Source organism: Mustela lutreola, chromosome 1, assembly GCF_030435805.1.
Source record: "Mustela lutreola isolate mMusLut2 chromosome 1, mMusLut2.pri, whole genome shotgun sequence".
Classification (NCBI taxonomy): domain Eukaryota; kingdom Metazoa; phylum Chordata; class Mammalia; order Carnivora; family Mustelidae; genus Mustela; species Mustela lutreola.
In genome coordinates, this window is record NC_081290.1 from 284310052 (window position 1) to 284333086 (window position 23035).

Sequence of the window (23035 nt, forward strand, 5' to 3'; positions counted from 1 at the left end):
TCTGGAGATCCACGTCGGCCTTTGCGGGAAACGGTCATCTTTCTCAGACTTTGGTCCCTGAATGCTGGAACCACCCGAAAAGTGGCTCGTTTTCACAGCAGAGTGAGGCAGGAGAGCATAATGATAATTTATGGATCAGTAGGGGAGCGGGGTATTTTTTTAAGGTGCATGTATGTTACCTTGGGCCATTCTCGCAACAACCTGGAAGAGAAATATTCTATGTGAGGAAACTGAAACCGAGACAGGGAAACTGAGCAGACCCCATGAGAGAAAAATCTGAGTCTTTTTTCCTTGCTCGTTTTCCTTCCCCTATTCATGAACCCCTGCCTTACACAGGCCTTAATGTATGTCCTCTGGGTGAAGGTCAAGGAGTCAGTGATTTCTTTTCTTTTCTTTTCTTTTTTAAGATTTTATTTATTGGGGCGCCTGGGTGGCTCAGTGTGTTGGTCCTCTGCCTGCGGCTCAAGTCATGATCCCAGAGTCCTGGGATCCAAGCCCCGCATCCAGGCTCTCTGCTCAGTGGGGAGCCTGCTTCCCCCTCTCTGCCTGCCGCTCTGCCTACCTGTGATCTGTCTCTCTCTCTGTCAAATAAATAAATAAAATCTTTTAAGAAAGATTTTATTTATTTTGTGAGAGAGAGCGAGAGCGAGAGCACAAGCGGGCTCAAGCAGGTGGGGGTGGGTGATAGAGGCAGAGGGAGAACCAGACTCTCCGCTGAGCAGGAAGCCGGATGCAGGACTCCATCCCAGGACTCTGGGATCATGACCGACCCAAGCCAAAGACAGCCACTTAACTGAGCCACCCAGGTGCCCAAGGAGTCAGTGATTTTTTGGAGTCTTCCAGCAAACAAGATAACATTTAAGGAGTGACTGGGTGGGGTCATAAACTTCTCCAAGACCCCTGACTGCAAACACCTTGACCCCAAGACCCCTGGCTCCAGGGCACAAGTGAGGACACCTGAGCACTCATCTTTATTCCGCCAGTTCCCGGATGCCTGAGAGGACTTGTACGCCAGACCGCCATCCTCGATAAAGATTCCAGACCCCCCCCCCACCAAAGACTCATGCTTCTTTGCTTTCTGAGGCTCACAGACACTCCACGTGTATCTGCTTTCTCTGTATCGTCAATGAACTCTACTTTCCCCTACAATTGGCTCGCGTTTGATTTCCATCCTATGTGAAGCCAAGGACCCCTCCTTGCTGGTCCTGCGGGACCCCCTCTGGATCCTTGGACCTGGCCTGTCTGCATCAAAACCAGGGGCATGCTGACATTCAGAAGCTGAGTAGGAAAGAGGGAGTGACAGAGGAGACTGGGAAGATGTGGACACTGAGTGGGGAGGAAGACTGAGAAGGTCATGTTCATAAAGTGGGAGAGAAGAGGGTGTATTTCGGGGAAGAGGAAGTGAATGTCTGGGTCAAATGCCATAGGGAAGGAAGCCAAGTAAGATGAGAGAGACGTGACCTTTGGATTGGGTGACATGTAGGTCACTAGAGACCTCACTAAGAGTGGTGGGTTGAGGGGAGAATTTGAGAAATGTGGACAACGGCCGGAGATAAGGATCTCAAAAAGCTTTGCCATGTAGGAGATGAGAGAAACAAGGTGATAACTAGCCAGGTAAGAGGCATTGGAAGAGTATTTTTGAAGACCGCAGACTCTAAGGTTACGTGTCTGACTTTGGCTCCCATCATGATCTCAGGGAATTGGGATCGAGTCCTGCATCTGGCTCCCTGGTCAGCCGGGAACCTGCTTCTCCCTCTGCCTGCTGCTCCCCCGGCTGGGCTTTCTGTCTCTCTGTTTCTCTCTTTCTCTGACAAAATCTTTCATGGCTCAATTGGTTAAACATCTGCCCCGGGCTCTAGTCATGATCCCAGGGTCCTCACATGGAGCCCCACATCTGGCTCCCTGGTCAGCAGGGGAGTCTGCTTCTCCCCCTCCCCCCTGCTTCTGCTCTCACTCTCTCTCTTTCAAATGAATGAATAAAATCTTAAAAAAAAAAAAAGTGATGGCAGAATCTAGAGCACTTTTATGGGTCGGTGTGAGTGACCAAATGGAAAGCGAGATACTGATGATTCAGGAGAAAGGGGAGAGAATAGCAGGAGCAAAGAGATTGGAAGGTAAGAGGTGATGTATTAGTTACGTGTTACTGTGGGAACATCACCGCAAAATGAACCACGAGGCTGCAGTGTCCTGGGAGACTGGCCTGGGGAAAGCTCTGCTTGGAAGCTCAGTGGTTACTGGCAGCGTTCAGGTCCTCGAGGGCTGCTGGACTGAAGCCTCAGTTCTTTGCAATCTGACTGGCAATCCGTTGCCCTCAGTTTTTTGCCCCATGGGCCTTCCAACATGGACTTTCGTCCTCAAAGCTGATGTGATTTTGGAATATAGGTGAGGTTCGGTGAGGTGAGGTCTGGAGCCAACAACCAAGAAGGAGTTCCTGAGATGTCTTTGGTGCAGAATGGCGGTTTATTAAAGCACGGGGACAGGACCCATGGGCAGAAAGAGAGAAAGAGCCGTTGCTCAGGGATCTTGAGAAATGGTGATTACAAACTCTGGATTTGGGAAAGTAAGGCAAAGGGAGGTTTCAAAAGACTTTCAGGAGACCTGAAAGATACCAGAGGCCATGCCATTGTCAAGTTAAGGTTGTTTTCCTCTCTAGCAAGGCATTAACAATAAGAGAGTTGGGAGGTTCCCAGAAGAATGTCACCTGTGCCCCACCCAGGAGTGGGAGGCAGGTGTCAGCTTGTCCTTGGTCTTCCGCCAGGCTTCTGCTCACTCATCAATGCCAGTAAGGGGAAGTGAGGATATTACAACCTTGTCGGAAATAATCACTTACACATTATCATGTATCTTTCACCTGTGCCCTGCTGTGCTGTGCGTTACTGGTTTTAGAAGCCTGCCACAGATCCTTCTCACACCCAAGGGAGGGGGGAATGTCGTGTCTCTCCCTATCAGATAGGGGCCTCCAAATGGGGGGCTACTGATCAGTGGAAGCCGGGGTATGAGCCGTGAAAGGATTCACCCCAGGCAGAACAAAGGAGATAGAAGGTATCGAATACAGCAAGGGAGCAGAGGACAGGACAGAGAAGCAGTGGGTGGGGTGGTATTTAGAGGGGGAAAGTGAAGGGCTCCTGGGTGGCTCAGTCTGCCTTTGGCTTGGGTCATGATCCCAGAGTCCTGGCATCGAGCCCTGCACTGGGCTGCTGCTCAGCGGGAAGCCTGCTTCTCCCTTTCCCACCCCCCCCCACTTGTCTTCCCTCTCTTGCTGTCTCTGTCAAATAAATAAATAAATAAATAAAATATTTAAAAATAAACAAATAAGAAAAATAAGGTGAGGGCTTATGGGGACTTTTCCCTATTTTGGTATCCTTGCCCGGTTGTAAGTAGCCCGTTGGTCGCTTAGGGTTTGTGGAAGTTTTGAGGTGGGTGTGTTCAGCTCGGTGGTCGGTGGTGATCGCTGTGGGCCCTTTCTATATTCCTTTGCTCAAGCCTGTTGCCTGAAAGCAGCTTCTACAGTGGAGACTGCACAGAGACCTGAATCTCAGGAGGCTGGGATCGTGGGGGTCACCTTGGGGTCTGCCCACCACAGGCGTTCCCCAGGAGAGTGCTCGGCACACCAAACCATGAACCACAGTAAAAATAATGCCTAACATTTTGTGAGCACTAAGTACATGCTGGGCCCTCAGGGTCCTCACCACGTTCGTGCATTAGCCCATGTCACCCCCACAACCGCCCCCTTGAGACAGGAAACAGGGACAACAGGAGAAGCAGGAACTTCCCCAAGTTGCAGAAATGGTAAATGAGGGAAGCCGGGGGACGCCTGGGTGGCTCAGTTGGTTGAGCAGCTGCCTTCGGCTCAGGTCATGATCCCAGCGTCCTGGGATCGAGTCCCGCATCGGGCTCCTTGCTCACCGAGGAGCCTGCTTCTCCCTCTGTTTCTGTCTGCCCTGTGCCTGTGCTCGCTCTCTCTCCCTCTCTCTCTCTCTGACAAATAAATAAAATCTTTAAAAAAAAAAAAAAAAGGGAAGCCGGGTTTGAATCCAATTCTTTTTTTTTTTTTTTTAAGATTTTATTTATTTATTTGACAGAGACACAGAGAGAGAGGGAACTCAAGCAGGGGCAGAAGGAGAGGGAGAAGCGGGCTTCCTGCGCTCATCCCAGGACCCTGGGATCGTGACCTGACCTGAACCGAAGGTAGACGCCTAACTAACTAGCTACCCCGGCATCCGAGACACTTTGGGTTTTTTAAGCCTTGGTTCCCCTCGATGACAGAAATCTTCTGGGACTAGGAGATGGAAGACAGTGGTGAGTGATTAGACAAGATGCCAAAATCCCGGGCTTTACAGTCAGATTGACAGGCCTGGATTCTAATTCTGCTTCCCCCACTTCAAATTGACTCCGAGACCATGAGGAATTGACTTCACGCCGGAGTCTTTTTTGTAGAAATCAGAAGTTAGAAATGTACCTCATTTACGATGAGGGAGCAGAAGGCAAGCTGAGCGCGAAGCACAAGGCGACACCTCGCCATCAGGAGATTGTGACTCTGGAGCCACTCGGTTCACCACAATCGCTCGCTTCAGTTGTATCTTCTCACATGATCCTGACTGGACATGTACACGTGGAAATACAGATTTCTATAGCACAAATTACTTCCATTTTACTTTCCCTTGATTTCTAAAATTATGTGGGTAAGTAGGATAGTATCTATAAATTTCATTTCGTTCATTTAACAAACATAGGCCACGGGGTGCCTGGGTGGCTCAGTGGGTTGAGCTTTTGCCTTCTGCTCAGGTTACGGTCTCAGGGTCCTCCGATTGAGACTGGAATTGGGTTCTCTGCTCAGCAAGGAGCCTGCTACCGCCCCCCCCCCACACACACCCCTCTCTGCCTCTCTGCTTACTTGTGATCTCTCTGTCAAATAAATAAATACAATCTTTAAAAAAAAAAAAAAAAGGCCAAGCGCATGTTATGCATGAGACACTGTCTAGATGATGGGGGCAGGGGCCGGGCATTGCAAAGTATCTGTCGTTCAATGGCCTATTGGATCTGACACCGCTGAGATACACTGGTAGGCTAAGCTGATGACTACGTGACTTGAGACACATCTTTCCACCTCTCTGAGCCTCAGCGTCCTTGCAGACTGAATGAGATCACGCAGCCTCTCTTAAGTGCTCCTTGACCCGTAGCCGTCAAATTCATTTACTCTAAATGCATTTCTCTACGGCACAGGTGTACTAAAACCCTTGCATCTTTCTTAAATAATTCCTCAAACTCCATTGCCTAACTGTGGCTGTATTTTGAGGCTCCTCCTCTCCCTCCCAGCTCTAGGTCGTCGAGAATCCTCACTGATTAATTCGGTCCGAAAGAGCGAGTGGTGGGGCCGAGTACCTGAGGCCCTGGCTGTGGGCGGACCTCTCCCTGCACGGTTCAGGGGCCTGGAGTCTCGGACTGCCGTTGTGACTCATCGCCGCCACACGGTGGCGCTGTTGAGGCGCGGTCCTGGACTTGGCGCGTGTCGCGATCCCTCCGAGGAGTTTCGGGACACTATCCCTGGGCCCGCTCTCTTCCTACGCAGCCGCTGTCTTCCAAAGCCCAATCCCTGAGCCAGGGAGGCAGGGCCAGAGAAGTGTCTGGCATCACTGGATGAAAATTAGCCCCAGGGGCGCTTTGGTGGCTCAGTCAGTGAAGGGGCTGCCTTCAGCTCAGGTCATCATCTCCACGTCTTGGGATGCTGCAGGGAGTCTGCTTCCTTCTCCCTCTCTGTCCTTCCGCTCTCTCCTCCCTGCTCGTTCTTTTTTTTTTTTTTTTTTTTTTTTCTTAAGATTTATTTACTTATTTGACAGAGACACTGGGAGAGAAGGAGCACAAGCAGGGCAAGTGGGAGAGGGCGAAGCAGGCTTCCCGGAAGCCCAGCAGGAAACCCAATGTGTGGCTCTATCCTAGGACCGCAGATGCTCAAAGACTGCGTCACCAAGATGTCCCTCTCCCTGCTCGTTCTCTCTCTCTCTCTCATATAAATAAATAAAATCTTTAAAAATAAATAGTCCAAATTCACATCCCCTACACGCATCTAAAAATTAAAGCAGCGCTTCTGGCTTCACAGTAACCTTCCTGACGTCAACTCTTGAATCTCAAACTTAGCTCAAATTGCATGTGGTTTTAATCCCCACTACACTCTGGAATTCGCTATCTTAGCATAGGACATCAGTATCCACCCAGTGGTTCAGTCCACAGATGGGGAGTGTCCTTGATTCTTCCCTTTCCTTCATGTCCCACATCTAACCCGTTTTCAAGTGCTCTAGATTCACCTCCCAATATCTCCCAATTCATGACCAAACCACGATCATTGCTTGCCAGACTGGACCTACTCCTGCCTGTGGTAATTTACTCTCCATGCAGCAGCCAGAGGGACCTCCTTGAACATAAATGAGACCAAGTGTGGACTATGATGTGCAGACCAGATTCCCCCTTTGTGAATGAACTTGGTGTCCAGCTACTGTGGGAGTGCTGCCCCCACGTGTCAGCTCCCTGGGGATTGTCATGCTCCCCTCCTCCAAGCAACTGCCATCTAATAAATCTAAAGGGTCACCCTAGCTTCAGAACCCCCTGCAGGATCAGGAACAGTATCCATTGAGATGGCATAGCAGCTCAACCTCTCTCTCTCTCTCTGTCGTCTAGCCTCTTTTCCCTCTCTTTACTTGGCGTTGATCCTGAGAGCTCCTGCTAACAGACATCCTGCCTGCCAATATCCATCTCAGAATCGGCTCACCGGGGACCCCAGCCCAAGTGACATCCCGCACCTAGAATTAAATCCAACCTCCATCCCACGACCTGATAGGCTGGGCGTGATCTGGTCCCTTGCTCTTGCCTGAATTCATCTCATGCCTCTCTTGCCACCCCTCGCCATGCCGCTGCCACAGTCACCCCTTCATGTCCACAAGCTAAGTGCTTCCCTGTTTCAGGCCTGTGCACTGTCTGTTCCCTCTGTGTAGAGAAACTTCTGCTCTGTAGATGTCACATTCGTTCCCAACTGTCCTGTCTTTGCTTAAACACTAGTTCTTGAGAGTAGGACCACCATATCTAAAGAAGCCCCACTCCGTCTCTCTCAGAAACTTTTACTGAACCCGAAGTATTTTTAAAAGTAAAAATTTCTTTCTATTTAACTGAATGCCCATAGAAAAAAGTCATTTCATGAACTTTATTGTTGAACCTGATATTCATAAATACTTTGATATAACTGAGAAGGATATTTGAGTTATAATCTCGCAACCCAAGACAATCTAGAGTATATAGGATACTGCTTAAAAACATAACCACATGGGCCGCCTGGGTGGCTCAGTGGGTTAAGCCTCTGCCTTCGGCTCAGGTCATGATCTCAAGGTCCTGGGATGGAGCCTTGCATCGGGCTCTCTCCTCAGCTGGGAGCCTGCTTCCTCCTCTCTCTCTGCCTGCCTCTCTGCCTACTTGTGGTCTCTGTCTGTCAAATAAATAAATAATATCTTTTTAAAAAACAACAACAACAACAACAAAAACAAGATATGAGATGAAGAACTAAGACCAAAAAAGGTCAGAATATGATGCTACCTTGACCCTTAGTGCGTTTGCTCTAGTCTTTGTTGAATGACCAGATGGCTGGCTGACTAGCTGGAGATTCTGGGTCCCAGCTCTTTTCCTGGAGGCAGATTCATCTCAGGGGCCATCTCTCAGCCTTGAGTGAGCAGCTATGGTCCACTTCTGGGAATCACTATGGTCCACTTGGCTGAATCATGAGGCTAAGGGTCAGGGTACCGACCTTCCACGCCTCTACCCCCCAAGGGCTCCAGATCCTCGTGCATACATTGATTCATATCCTCCCTGTTTTGTGGCCAAAACCTCAGGCTACAGCAGCTTTGGAGAGCCTCAAAGGATTCCTGCTGCACCCTAACCCCAGAATGACCTTGACTCACTCTTGTATAAGTAAGTAGGAAGAGTCATCCAATCACAGGGATAATAACACTGCGTAGCTAGTGCTTACTCTGTGCCGTGTGCAACACCTTTTCATTTAAAAAGGTCACCTCCAGGTGATCTGAGACCTTCAGGCACAGAAAGAGAAGCTGACATCTTAAGGACTTCCTCAACGGAAACCACTTAAATCTCTGCTTTAACCAAGTTGTTATTTTGGAGGATTTGGTCAAATGAAGTACAGCAATTTAAAATCCGAAACTAGGGTGTCTGGCTGGCTCAGCCAGTTAAACGTCTGCCTTTGGCTCAGGTCATGATCTTGGGGTCTCGGGATGGAGCCCTGCATCGGGCTCCCTGCTTGGTGGGGAGTCTGCTGCTACCCCCAACCCCAGCCCAAGCCCATGCTCTCTCTCTCTTTCTCTCAAACAAATAAAATCTTAAAAAAATAAATAAATAAAGTGTTAAAAAAAAAAAAAATCTGAAACCAGACCCGAGTCTAGGCCAGTACCACCATTTGTGGGGCAGGGGTTGGGAGTCTGTGTGCAAGGATGGCGGGAAACCAGTTTGTCCGAGGAAAGCCAGCGTCTGACAGGATGGTGGGACTGGTCATAAACCGTCCACAGCTGGTGTGGGATTGGCTGGCAGAGAGACTCTCCTGGGGGTGGGGTGGGGGGAACACACAGACCCGTGCGAAATGTCAGTCACTTGGCGCCCATCTGCTGGGGAGAAACACAGAGCACAGCCATCCCCAAGCCCTGGTCCAGAGACTCGGGGGCCGGGTTCCCTTGCGTGCCCACAGGGTACCTCACTGCCAGCCTCCTCTGTGCCCCAGGAAAGCCCCCGGCCATGCTCCTCCCTGTCCCAGTCCTCAGGTGGGCTCCAAACTCCAGGCAGCAGTCTCCTTCCCCAGGGGTCAAACCCTGGTCTTCCGTGGGTGTCTCTCTTTTTTCTTGTTTTTTAATTTTATTTTTTTAAAATTTTGTTTATTTATTTGACAGACAGAGATACAAGTAGGCAGCGAGAGGCAGGCAGAGAGAGAGGAGGAAGCAGGCTCCCCGCCGAGCAGGAAGCCCGATGCGGGGCTCGATCCCAGGTCCCTGAGATCATGACCTGAGCCCAAAGCAAAGGCTTAGCCTACTGAGCCCTATTTTTAATTTTGTTTCACGGGTTTCTTTCTATAAACAGATTTCCAAATAACACTTGAGATAGTCCTGGGCCTCAGGGAGAGTGCCTCTGTCACCAGAGCCTAGCTCCTCTAAGCTCCTGTCCTATGAGGCTGAGAGATTAAGCCGGCTGAGGTCTACAGCAGAGCCCCCCTAGACCCTGTGTTCCCGCCCTGAATCATGCTGTGTACACTGGAACCCAACTCTGGGCACCTCTCCTCCTCGCCTCTAAAGCAGGGGCTGATGTTGGTGTGACTCAGCTTAGAAAGAGTTCACGCCCGAAACACCGTTAGAACAGGGCCTGGTGCGGAGTAAACCCTTCAACACCCTAGTTGTGGTTTTAGGAATCCTTCACACTTTGGTGAGTGGCTTTTACTGACTTGTTTACAGAGACTGAGCAGGTCAGAGCTGGGCCAGACCTCGGAGATGGTCCACAGCCACCATTTCAGCTGACAGCTGAAAAGCAAGAGAAGCGATCTGTCCACGTTTCTACATGGCAGACCTAGAAATGAGGTTCAGACCTAGAAATGAGGTTCAGGGCACGGCCTTTAAGGCAGCTTGGCTCTGTAAAAAGAACATGAGCCCTGAGATATCCGGGATCCTGGCGAGCATCACGTGAGAGCATTGTGGGAAACTCCCTACCTGACCCAGTGACTTGTCCAGCACATAGCTGGTGCTCCCTAAGGTTGTTTTCCTTCTTCCTTCATACACCAGAGCTCTAGTCTCTTCGCTGAGTTCCGAGGTAAGAGTTGACAGAAATTACGAGACTGGTGGACAGTCTTGGGGAAGGAGGACCGCAGTGGATAGTGGGGACTCTAGACAGCCAACAAGTCCCAGGCCCTGGCAGAGGGAGGTGGGCACCAATGTCAAAAAGGACCTTCTGGGGGCGCCTGGGTGGCTCAGTCATTAAGCGTCTGCCTTTTGCTCAAGTCATGATCTCAGGGTCCTGGGATCGAGCCCCGCATCCGTCTCTCTGCTCAGTGGGAAGCCTGCTTCTCCCTCTTCCGCTCCCCCTGCTTGTGTTCTCTCTCTCACTGTGTCTCTCTCTGTCAAATGAATAAATAAAATCTTAAAAAAAAAAAAAAAGACCTTCTGGTGTCTCGTTCTCTCCCCATGTAGTAACAGAAGGACACAGGCTCTGGAGTTGCCCAATCTCTCCCACTTTATTTATTTTTTTTATGTGACAGCTTTCTTGAGATATAATTCACATACTATCTGAGTCACCCACTTAAAGTATATAACTCAGTGGTTTTTAGGATATTCTCAGAGTTGTGTCACCATCACCACAATAATTTTAGAATATTTCCATCAGGGGCAACTGGGTGGCTCAGTGGGTTAAAGCCTCTGCCTTCGGCTCGGGTCATGATCCCAGGGTCCTGGGATCGAGCCCCTCATCGGGCTCTCTGCTCAGCGGGGAGCCTGCTTCCCCTCTCTCTCTGTCTGCCTCTCTGCCTACTTGTGGTTTCTGTCTGTCAAATAAATAAATTTAAAAAAATAAATTTTAAAAAGATTAAAATATATATATAAGATATAATATTAAAAAAATATATATATATATATATTTCCATCATTCCGGAATTAGCCCCATAGCCATTAGCAGTCATTCCCCACTTCCCCCATATTTCCCCAGCCCTTGACAACTACTAATCTACCTTTCCCCTCCCCCTATGAATTTGCTGATTCTGGATATTTCATATGCATGGAATTATACAAGATGTGTCCTTTTTATTTGAGAGAGAGAGATTGAATGCACAAGCAGGGGGAACAGCAGGCAGAGGGAGAAGTAGGTTCCCCACTGAGCAAGGAGCCCCATGAGGGACTCGATCCCAAGATCCTGGGATCATGACGGAGCCGAAGGCAGACACTTAGCGGATTGAGCCACCCAAGCATCCCATGCCTGGCTCTTTTCACTGAACATCATGTCTTCAAGATTCATCCATAATATAGTGCCAGTGCGTCATGACCTTTTTGCTAAATAGCATTTGATTGTATGGAGACACCCTATTATAATATATTCAAATTCAATTAATTAACATATGTATAATTAGTTTCAGAGATAGAGGTCAGTGATTCATCCGTCTCATAGGACACCCAGTGCTCATTTCATCACGTTCCCTCCTTAATGTCCGTTACCCCGTGACCCCATCCCGCCACCAACCCTCCAGCAGTTTGTTTCCTATGATTAAGAGTCTCTTACGGTGTTTCTCCCTCTCTGATTTCACCTTGTTTTATTTTGTCCTCTTTCCTTCTCTGAAGGATTTATTTTGCTTAGCATGAGACCCTCTAGTTCCATCCATATCAATCTGAATGGTATTTGCTTTTCTGATGGCTGAGTAATAGTCCATTGTAGAGATCCATATTTTCTTTATCATTCATTTGTCAATGAACATCTGGACTTTTTCCGTGGTTTGGCTCTTGTGGACATTGGGGTGCCAGTGCCCCTTGGGATCACTACATGGAAATGCCCCATTATAGATAATGCTGCCATGAACATTCATGTGCAAATTTCTTTTTTTTTTTTTTTAAGATTTTATTTATTTATTTGACAGAGAGAGAGATCACAAGCAGACAGACAGGCAAGCGGGGTTGGGGCAGGGAGCAGGCTCCCCGCCGAGCAGAGAGCCCGATACAGGGCTCGATCCCAGGACCCTGAGATCATGACCTGAGCTGAAGGCAGAGGCTTAACCCAATGAGCCACCCAGGTGCCCCTCATGTGCAAATTTCCGTGCAGACACATGTTTTATTTATCTTGGGTGTATCCCCACGAGTTGGAACTACCCAGTCACACGGTAACCCCGTGTTTAACACTTCGGCGGAACTGCCACACCGTTTTCCACAGCAGCTGCCCTGCCTCGCCTTCCCACCGGCAGGGCTCGAGGGTCCCAGTTTCTCCAGATCTCTGTCAACACTTGTTGCTGTCGCTTTATTATTGTAGCTATCCTCCTGTTTGTGAAATGGTCTTTCACTGTAATTTTGATTTGCATTTCTCAAATGAAATAATGATATCGAGCATTGTTTCATGTGTTTATTGGACACTTCTAGCTCTTTTTTGGAGAAATGTTTCTCAAATGCTTTGCCTATTTAAAAATCGGGTTTTTGGGCCACTGTGTGGCTCAGTCAGGTAAGCGTCTGCCTTCAGCTCAGGTCATGGTCCCAGGGTCCTAGGATCGAGTCCTGCATTGGGGGTCTCCCTCTCCCTCTGCCTACTGCTCCCCCTGCTGTGCTCTCTCTCTCTCTCCTTGTCTCAAATAAATAAATAAAATCTTTTTAAAAAATAAAAACTGCAGGGCGCCTGGGTGGCTCAGTTGGTTGAGCGACTGCCTTCGGCTCAGGTCATGATCCTGGACTTCCAGGCTCGAGTCCCACATCGGGCTCCCGGCTCCTTGGGGAGTCTGCTTCTCCCTCTGACCTTCTCCTCTCTCATGCTCTCTCTCACTCATTCTCTCTCAAATAAATAAATAAAATCTTTAAAAAAAATAAAAATAAAAACTGCACTGTCTTATTATCGAGTTATGAGTTTTTTTTTTTAATATATTCTAGACACGATTCCCTTAGCAGGTATGTAATTTGCAAATATTTGCTCCTATTCTGTGAGTTGTCTTTCACTCATCACCCCATCTAAACCTAATTATCTTCCAAAGGCCCCGCCTCATAATACCAGCACGCTGGGGGGTAGAGCTTCAATATAGGGTTGTGGGGAACACATTTAGCCAATAGCAATGCCTAACTCAGTGGTATTAGATATTAGGAGAACTTTGTATTTAGAAATTAATAGCTTTTTAAAAAAAAAGATTTTATTTATTTGACACAGAGAGAGATCACAAGTAGGCAGAGAGGCAGGCAGAGAGAGAGGGGAGGAAGCAGGCTCCCTGCTGAGCAGAGAGCCTGATGTGGGACTCAATCCCAGGACTCTGGGATCTTGACCTGAGCCAAAGGCAGAGGCTTAACCCTCTGAGCCACCCAGGTGCCCCTAGAAATTAATAGCTTTTTAAGAAAGTGTAGCCTTGGTAAAATTTTAATCCAATTGTTTCTATATGTATTTTGGGTTCCAAATTGTTACTTTCACTCTAAAAATAGCCTAGAAAATTACAGATTTGAGATGAGAGGCGCTACACAAGACGTGTGGATAAGCGTGCTGTTCAAAGAGAATTCCTATCTTTTTTCTTTTTTTTAGATTTTATTTATTTATTTGACAGAGAGAGATATCACACTGAGCCACCCAGGCATCCCAAGAATTTCTATCTTTAACAGAGTTTCTGTCTTAGTCTATTAAAACACATGTGCCCGTGGATCTCCACTTGGATGCCCTGCAGGTACCCACAACCCTGTCCCATTCCACTCCCACCAAACCCTCCTTCTCCGCATCTCAAGAAGGACTCCACCAGACACCCAAGCCAGACAGATCCTTCTCCCTCTGTCATTCCCCACTTTGCTCTCTGTGCTCCCTGGCTCTTTCTATCTCTCTGTCACATAAATGAACAAAGTCTTTAAAAATTGATTTATTTGAGAGCGAGCGAGCGGGTGGAGAGGTAGAGGGAGAAGCCTATCCCTCACTGAGCAGGGAGCCCCATGCAAGTCTTGATCCCACAGGCTTAAAGGACAGTCACCCAGGCGACCCACCTGTCTGTATTGTTTTTGTGGTCGCAGGCATCTGCTGCGGAGTGCGTGGCTTCTGGCCCCGCCCACAGCAAAGCCCAAACTCCACCTGGCCCCGCCTCCACCTCTAGCCTCACTCCCTTCCAAGAACTTGAAAGGCTGTTAATGCCTTTAATTCCAGTGTTCTTGTACTTCTTCCAAATACAGCATGCTCATGGCCCATATTTTGCTTATTCTGGACTTAGAAAGCTCTCCTCTCCTCTGCCACCATGTGCCGGACAACTCCTGCTCAACCTTCTGGAAACTAGATCCTGCCCAGGGGTAGCCTCCTCCGGGAGGGTGTAGCCTCCTCCGGGAGGCTCTCCCTCATCTCTACCATCTCTCTCCTCCCTCCCAGCTCTCTTGAATGCCCTCTTCGTCGGGTCCCACATGCCCTTTACTTGCTACCTTGTTGAAATTCTCTTCCCCGCTAAACTTGACACTCCTCAGCAACAGGGACCGGTTCTCTTCTGGTTTCCTCCAGTTTTCCACCTCCCTCTCTTCGCACCTGGCGCTCCGGAGAGGCTCAGGCAAAGGGCTCTAGACAGGAAAGAATCAGGCCGAGGGGCTCAGTCAGAGTCTTTTCTGGGAATTAGGTTGGCTGAGAGCCTGATTTCCTAAGGGTACAGGCAATAATGAAAGTCAGAAATTTGATTATATGCAGAATCATCCTATGGGCTCCAGCTGCACAGACTTGTTTTCTAGATCTTATAATAAGAAACAGTATAATGATTAAGAGCATGGGTGGCTCAGTGGGTTAAAGTCTCTGCCTTCGGCTCAGGTCATGATCCCAGGGTCCTGGGATTGAGCCCCGCATCATATAGTATTGGGCTCTCTGCTCAGCAGGGAGCCTGCTTCCTCCTCTCTCTCTGCCTGTTTCTCTGCCTACTTGTGATCTCTCTGTCAAATAAATAAATAAAATCTTAAAAAAAAAAAAAAAGAGCGTATATTTGGGAGTCAGACCCCTGGGTCTGAATTCAGGCGCCTGTGTTCCTAGTTGTGTGACCTTGGGCAAGTCCTAAAACCACTCTGCTCCTCAGTTTCCTCATCTGGACCTTGAAATAACTGTAGTACCTACCTCATTGCATTGCCATGAGGACTAAATGAATTACTGTGTGTACAATGTTTAGAACTGAGTCTGGTGCTTAATAATCACTATATAGATATTAGCTAATATGATTTAAATTGCCCTTTTTTCATTTAGAAGAGATTTATTTATCCATTTTGGGGAGAGAGAGAGTGAGAGAGCACAGTGGGGAGGGTTAGAGGGAGAGGGAGAGAATCCTAAGCAGACTCCCCGCTGAGCAAGGAGCCTGACACAGGACTTGATCCCACGACCCTGGTATCATAACTTGAGCCAAGATCAAGTTAGACACTTAACCAACCAAGCCACCCAGGTGCCCCTCTTTTTTCTTTTTCTTTTTTTAAAGATTTTATTTATTTATTTGACAGAGAGACAATGACAGAGGGAACACAGGCAGGGGGAGTGGGAGAGGGAGAAGCAGCCTTCCTGCTGAGCAAGGAGCCTGATGTGGGGCTCGATCCCAGAACCCTGGGATTATAACCTGAACGGAAGGCAGACACCCAACCAACTGAGCCACTGAGGTGTCCCCCCGATTTTTTTTTTCTTTTAAGTTGTAGTTTTACCTCTGGCCTTGCCCTTGACATTTTATAAACAGACATTCCCAGTCAAACCAACCCTTCCCCCATGTCTACTGCCCTTGTCCCAGCAACTTCCCAGTCCCGCAATCCAACATGTCCCACTGCTCCTACCACCACCCTCATAACTACCTTTTTCCCCATGTCTGTCCCTTCTTCTACTTAAAACAAAGAAACAAAAAATACAAATAGGGCCCCCAGACCCTTTCTGGGGTTTCATGGTGTCAGAACTATTTTCATAATGTTGCTAAGACATTCTCTGCCTTTTCCACACTCACTCTCTCCTGAGTAGAGAGTTTTCCAGAGGCTGCGTGACCTCTGGATGTTGCAACAGACACATTCAGAGACTGGTTGGAGAACCCAGCTAACTCCCAGTAGGCTAGACATTAAAAATATTTGCAAAAAAGCAAAACTGCTTCACTACATTTTGGGGGGGGGGAGTTGTATTTTATAAGAATATGTTATTTATGTTAATGTATAATGAGATTCATGTTAATTTAGCTAACTAATAAATACATATTTAAATATGCAAATGAGAGGCCCATCCTTTTAATGGAACAAATAGAGAAGATATTGGGTTTTTACGGGCTTTGTCCCTCCCCCTGCCCGGGCAGCAAAACGGCTGCAGCAAATCACCCCAGCTGGACTGGTAGCCTCTGGTAGGCACAGAGCTAAAATGTCTACAAAAATTCTCAGGAATTTAGAGAATTGATTTTCATCCAGTTATGCTAGAGTCTGGTTTCCCTAGAGGAAGGTAAAAATGCTTCCTCTCGCTTTGCAGGATTGTTGTGAGGATTAAATGAAGTAACAGCATTGGGGCCCCTGGGGGACTCAGTCAGTTAAGGGCCTGGCTCTTGGTTTTGGCTCAGGTCCTGATCTCAGGGTCCTGGGATCGAGCCCCATGTCCGGCTCTGCACTGAGCAAGGACACTGCCTGAGATTCTCTTTCTCATTATGCCTCTGCCCGGTAGGGGGGCAGAATCTACTGAGGGAGTGTTCTGAAGCAGGCCTAAAGGTCTCTGTCTCCTGTAGCTTCTCATCTGAAGCCTGTCTTGGGTTTTATTATTTTTTTAATATATATATTTTGAAAGATTGTATTTATTTATTTGACAGACATCACAAGCAGGCAGAGACAGGCAGAGAGAGAGGAAGGGAAGCAGGCTCCCCGCTGAGCAGAGAGCCCGAAGTGGGGCTCCATCCCAGGACCCCGGGACCACGACCTGAGCCAAAGGCAAGAGACTCAACCCACTGAGCCACCCAGGGGCGCCAGAGAGATCACAAGTAGGCACAGAGAGGGAGAAACAGCCTCCCTACCAAGCAGAGAGCCCAATGGGGGACTCAATCCCAGCACCCTGTGATCATGACTTGAACTGAAGGCAGAGGCTTAACCTACTGAGCCACTCAGGCGCCCCTCTGTCTCGGGTTTTAAGACAGCTTTTTATGCCACTTGAAACCCAGATATCCCAACTAGGCCTGTGTGTCTAGGAATGTACCCTCCCTATCCTATCTCTGGGCACTGACTCTATTTAGAACTGCCAATGAGAATGCCAAAGGACTAATTCACAATGAGATACTGTTTCCCAGAACTTATTTCCCAATAAACATAATGGCTATCAACGAATAAACGGCTCTTTGGTCAAAGTCAAACAACTGAATTTTTTTGCAAGACCTATCAGAGCTTTCGATATGCTAATATGTATTATCAATCTCTGAGGGAATGCAGAAATGCATGTTCAGTGTTCCCCAAAATTATTTGACCATAGAACCCTCATTCAAGGACTGTTAACCCAGAAATTAGTGTACAATGCAACACACTTTGGGAAATGGCAGCACTAAGCTTCCTATCTTGCTCCTCTTGAGTCTCTGCTTTTTAAAGGGGCTGTTGCACTGGTGTTGGTTAGCAAACTACAGCACGGGGGCCAAATCTGGCCCTGTTTTTGCAAATACAATTTTATTGGAACACAGCCCTGTTCCATTTACTTAATGTTTTGTCCATAATTACTTTCACACAACAAAAGCAAAGTTGAGCCTTGTAAGAGAGAACGTATCACTCACAGAACCTAAAATATTTCCTATCTGGCCCTTTACAAAAGAAGTTTGCTGTAGTGTTTCTCACCTGGATTATGTGCACTTTCTGGAGAATGTGGCATTATGTCAGTAGAGACATGAAGCCACAATATATACTAAATACAGCATAGCTTCCCGGAAGACCAGTTTAATCCAAAAATAAGTAATTTCAAGCATCATTCTTATCTAAAAAATGGACAGAGTATGGAATAGATTGCAAATTTTACATAAATTCAAAAAATAAAAGACTATAAATTTCTCAGACCTCAAGCTAGCTAGCACTGCTTCCCACACTATCTAGCACTGCTAGCCCACACCCTCCCTGACCCCAATCCTTTATACCTGACCAAAAGGCTTGTGTTCCTCCGTTCTAAGGGGAATTGGGGTGGAAACGCTTGGGAAATGCTGTTTTATTGGGAAAACAAAGTGGAAGTTTATGTGTCAGCCAATGATGAGCGAAAGAAATCAGAGGTGTTCACATTATCTATGAAGGCAGTGAAGGCGGGCTGTGTTTAAGAGCTCTTTTACCGTATCTCTCAGAATCAGTATACCAAAAAGACACCTGTAGGCTTTGGGGTCAGACAGACCTGGGCTTGGGTCCTGACTCTCCCATTTATGTCCCTGGGTAAGGTACTTTACCTATCTGAGTCTTCATTTCCTCAGCACAAAATGGCGATTGAAATATGTGCTTTACAAGGTAGTTGTAAGGAGTCTAAGAAATCAGGTAAGGAAAGTGTTCTGCACAAGGTAAGAGTTTAGTAAGTGTTAACTACTAACATGTTAGCTGAAGTCCCTAAATATATAAAGAGCTCTGAAAAATCAAGAAAAAGTCAAAACCAACTGAAAAGTGGGCAAAGCGCATAGGCATTTTACAGGAAAGGAAATACAAAGAGCTTCTAAACATACAAAAAATGCAACTTCGCTCATAAGAGAAATGAGAACACAACTCAAATGAGATAAAATTTTTCACCTGCTAGATGGTAAAGGTTGAAAAATTTGGTAATATTCTACTGGTGAGTGGGGAAAGAAATATACTCATGTAATGTTAATGATACTGTAAATTGTTACCACCTCTGTGGAGGGCAATCAGTAATATCTTATCAAAATTACAAATGTTTTTATGTAAATGCTTGTACATAATTCCACTTTCAGGAACTTAAACTATAGAAATAGTTGCGAACAAGGATGTTTTCTAGAGCATTGTGTGTTTGTAAATGTCCATTAATGTGGGACTAGTTAAATAAAATAAAAAATACACTCAGTGGAATACTATATAGTTATTGTATGAGGCAGCTCTATGTGTGTTAATATGGAATGAGCTCAAGGCATGTTAAGTAAAATAAGAAAGGAGCAAAATGGCAGTGTGGTGTACTATCAGTGTCACTATATACATATGCATAAAGAATATATGCATCAATGCTCGTGCATGCATAGGCTTTCTCTGAACTAGTTCATACAATAGCCCATGAGACCTAACATATTCTAACCTGTCCCTTGGCATCTTGTAATGACTGCTCTGACTCCTCTCTCCCCCTTGTTCTGCTCCACCTGCTCTGGCCATCTTGCTTTTCTGGAACAGTCCAGGCACCTGCCTGCCTGAGGGCTTTGTATAATGTCAAGAAAGTTATCCTCGATGTCCACACAGGGCTCACTTCTCCCTTCTTCAAGCCTTTGCTCAAACTTTCCCTTCCCAGTGAGGCCAGCACTGACCACCCTAATTGAAACACATCCCTCAGCCTGTTTCCTTACCTTAATCTCCTTTTTCTTTTGTCTGCGGTATTTAACACCTTCTAGCATTCTATTATTCAGTGTGCTTAGGTCCTATGTTTATGGCTTATGGCCTAAGTAATGTAGATATTCAGTTCCCTAGGGAGGGGAATTGAGGTATGGGAGGTTGAGATGGGAAAGAGACTTTGTTTTCAGTGTATACCCTTGTGTTCTCTGCACCATGTGTTTGTGTCAACGGGTAAAAATGTAATACAGCAAACTGAGGGTTTGGAAGGGAGGGGGGTGGGGGGATGGATGAGCCTAGTGGTGGGTATTAAGGAGAGCACGTATTACATGTGCATAAACAATGAATCTTGGAACACTGAAAAAATAAAATAAAAATTTTAAAAAATGTAATACAGGGGCGCCTGGGTGGCTCAGTGGGTTAAAGCCTCTGCCTTTGGCTCAGGTCATGATCTCAGGGTCCTGGGATCCAGCCCCACATCGGGCTCTCTGCTCAGCAGGGAGCCTGCTTCCTCCCTCTCTCTCTGCCTGCCTGTCTCTCTGCCTACTTGTGATCTGTCTGTCAAATAAATACATAAAAAATCTTAAAAAAAAAATTAAAAAACTGTAATACAAATGTTTAGCTCTACCAACCGGATCCTAGAAGTGGAAGTGACAACTTGGACTCAACCCCTCCATCTTATGCTCCAGGGGTGGAGCAGTTAGGGAATTTGCCTGAGGTTACAAAACCAGGCTTTAAATCCATTATGTCCTAGAACCTCTTGATTTGGGACTCTAATCAGCCATTCTAAATGTAGTGTGACAAATGCTAAGCTAAGGAGTAGGAAAGGTGAAGGTTGGCCTCTGCCTGACATCTCCCGTTACAATGAATTCCAACAGATGGTCTCGGTTTTTTGGATGTGTGAGATTTTGGTTGCAGTGTGCATGAAATAAATGGGCATACTGGGTTTCTGGGCTTGGGGAGTCTTTTATGAGCACTTTACAGTCAAAATAAAGTATTACTCTCGGTCCCTTGGTAGTTGGAAGCACAATGTTCCCGAATCCTGCACTGCCAGATAATTTGTCTTCTGAAGCAGTCAAGAGGTCTAGAGGATCTGCCGTGTGTTTGGGGGCGAGGGAGGGGTGGGAGGACCCTCGGCCTTGTCACAGAGTAATGGGAGTATTTCCAGGAGTTATTAAAGGCTGGCTGCTGAGCTTCTTGAACAGCCCTGGCTGGTGGGAGGCCTTCTGACCCTGGGTCAGGTGGCGGACCCGCTGCCGCTGCTGGAGCCAGTAGAGCATCTCCACCTTGTCGTGCTTCATCTTGTCCAGGTATCGCCGCCCCCTGAAGGTCACTGGCTCCCCAAAGACTGACTCAATCTCCTCCAGGAGGGAAGCCAAAGGAGCCTGTAGTACACTGATCTTCCTGTGTAGAAGGCTGCGGAACTGACTTTCCTCCAGGAAGCGACTCAGGTCCATGGCAGTCTTTTGGAAGAAGCGGTTGGGGTCAGAGGCTTGTCGCTCAAACCATTCTAGTCTCCCCAGCAACATCTCCCGCAGCTGAATGGGCTTTAGGGCTTGCTCCCAGGCACTCACCAATGAAGGCAGCTGCCTCAGACGGGCATTGGAGCTGTACTTGATGGCCATGTCCAGCCGGTCCTTGTCGGGGACCTCCAGAATGGACCACAGGCGTTCCAGACGCTTCTGTAGGTTTAGGATTTTGTAGGGTTCTCCCAGGAGGCTGATCTTCTTATTTCCTAGCCTGTGCTCTAGCACTGTGTTCCAATCCCACTCTCCTGGCACAAAGTCTGGCTCTTCATCTTCCAGCAAGGGAGGTGGGTACTGAATCTTTAGGGGCTCTCTGACAGGGGCTTTAATCTCCACAGGAATTTCCTCTTCATACATTTGGAAGATGACATGGAGGAAATCGGTCTCTTGGTTGGTGAGGTACTTGAAGTAGTCATCCACAGACAAAGTGGTTTTCCACCAGCTCATCCAGGAGACTTTGTTTGACCACTTCTCCCAGCCTTTGCTTGCTTGGAGTGATGTGAGGGAGGCTGCCCTGTCAGAGGACTGTACAATGTTTGCTCCCTGGGAATAAAGCCCAGCTAACTTGGGATTGATGACGCGATACTGTTTTTCTTGACGTAGAATGGCTGAGGACAGGAAGGCTGACCAGTCTTTACTGGCTGCAGGCTCGACCAGGGGTCCCTGGTCCAAAGAGAAGTGGTCAGGAGAAACACGGCTCATCAACTCCTTGTAGACCTCCTTGATGTTATTGCCAACAAAGCAATTGATATCCATTTCCTCAATAAGTTTGGGTTCTAGTTCACCAGTCAGGTGGTTGTATAGGACTCCGGCCCCATCGACGTGGAAGGAGTCTAGGAAGTTTCTCTCAGACAATTGCACAGCAGCTGCCTGGACCACAGCCTGATTTCTTAGCTTCAAAGTAACAGTCACTGGCTGTGGTTGAAATGGTAAGGATCTGGGGCACTGGAGGCCCCACTGCCCACTGGCTTCTTCCTCTTCGAGGCTCTTCAACATTCTCTGCAGTTCCTGCATGCGATGTGTGGCAGCTGGGCGGCGGGTCAGGGCACCCAGGAGTGGGGGCAGGCCCGAGTCCAGCGGGGAGTAGTGAGGTCTCTCCAGCTTCATGTTCTTTATCATCTGCTTCAGATCCTCAGCCACCATGTCGCCTGCCAACTCTGTTTTGCTTTCTGGAACCAGGACCAGTGGGGTTAAGGGGCGAGGGGGGAGTGGAGGAAGGCCCAGCTCGTTTGCTAGCTTCCAGCCTTCCCGCAGAGAGGGCATGGACTGGCCCCTCTGGAGTTGGGAGTAGAGGGGTGGGTGGGAGGAGGGGGAGGGAGCTCTGGTGGTGGGAATCACGGAGTACTTGGGCGGTGACACAATCTGTGCGGAACTGAGGTTGCTCTCTCTCTTCTTCCGCATGGTGGACAGCCACTGGAGAGGCTTTTTCTTCTTCAGCTGGGGGATGGACTTCAGTTCCTTCACTGGATCCATTTCAGGCTCGCTGAGAAACTCCTGCGGGCGGCTGAGTTGGATGAGGTAGTTTAGGGTGAGGTTGCAGCTTGGTACTTGGGCGAAGCTGGTGCTATGAAGCCATGGGATAGAGTAAAGCTTGAAGGCCCCACTAGGGCCTACCGGGCGCAGCTTATGCATGCCACCGCGGGCCTGTTCTACCTTCAGCAGGGCGAGGAAGTCAGCGAGCAGACAACGGTAGACCTCGGGACTGGTAAGAAAGATTGTGCAGTCCCTGGCGAGGCTGGCGGTCAAACGGGTGAGTGTGGCTGATTCAGTGAAGACCCCTCTGCGGGTCGACATGGTCTTCAGCAGGTGCAGGTAGCGTAAGAAGAGCTGCTCGCTGCTGAGCAGTACGTAGGTCTGGAGCCGTTTCCGCAGTCTCTGGTTGTTCAAGTGGCTCAGGCTAGGTTCAGTGGGAGGCTCCTGCCAGCTGCACTTCAGCTCGTCCAGGATGACCTCAGTGAAACGGAGACGGCTTTCGGTAGGCACGCGCACCGCCAGCCCGCTGCTGGCCAGCCGGTTGGTCACTTGGCTGCACAGCGACGCCACCGTCAGCCGGGAGACCGGCAAAGGCAACAGCATCGGAACCTCCGGCGGAAGGCGCTTCTGAGATTCTGGGCGTGTCGCCTTGCGGGGGAAGAGCGACAGCGGGCCCAGCAACCGGTGGTAAAACCTCTGAAGCTCGGGCTCTGGTTTGTAGGACTCCATCTTTGCGCTGGCGCCGCGGGAGGTCTGCGCCGAAGAGACCAGGAGGTTACTAAGGCAACCAGTGGCCGAGGGCCCGAGTGCGCCTGAGCAGCCATGCCTTCCGACGCGTGACATAAG

The 23035-nt window shown here is 48.2% G+C and overlaps 1 protein-coding gene across 1 annotated transcript; it reads right to left on the reverse strand.

Annotated features, from left to right (window-relative positions):
• Positions 1-19881: 19881 nt before the first annotated feature.
• CCDC87 (coiled-coil domain containing 87) lies at positions 19882-22985 on the reverse strand. Its single transcript, XM_059148405.1, has one exon. It carries the CDS (start codon positions 22916-22918, stop codon positions 20333-20335), a length of 2586 nt encoding a protein of 861 aa, XP_059004388.1. The 5' UTR covers positions 22919-22985; the 3' UTR covers positions 19882-20332.
• Between the last annotated feature and the right edge of the window lie 50 nt (positions 22986-23035).

Bases quoted from the DNA above. Each gene is read 5' to 3' on its own strand.
- CCDC87 (XM_059148405.1), bottom strand. From the start codon at position 22,918: ATGGAGTCCTACAAACCAGAGCCCGAGCTTCAGAGGTTTTACCACCGG.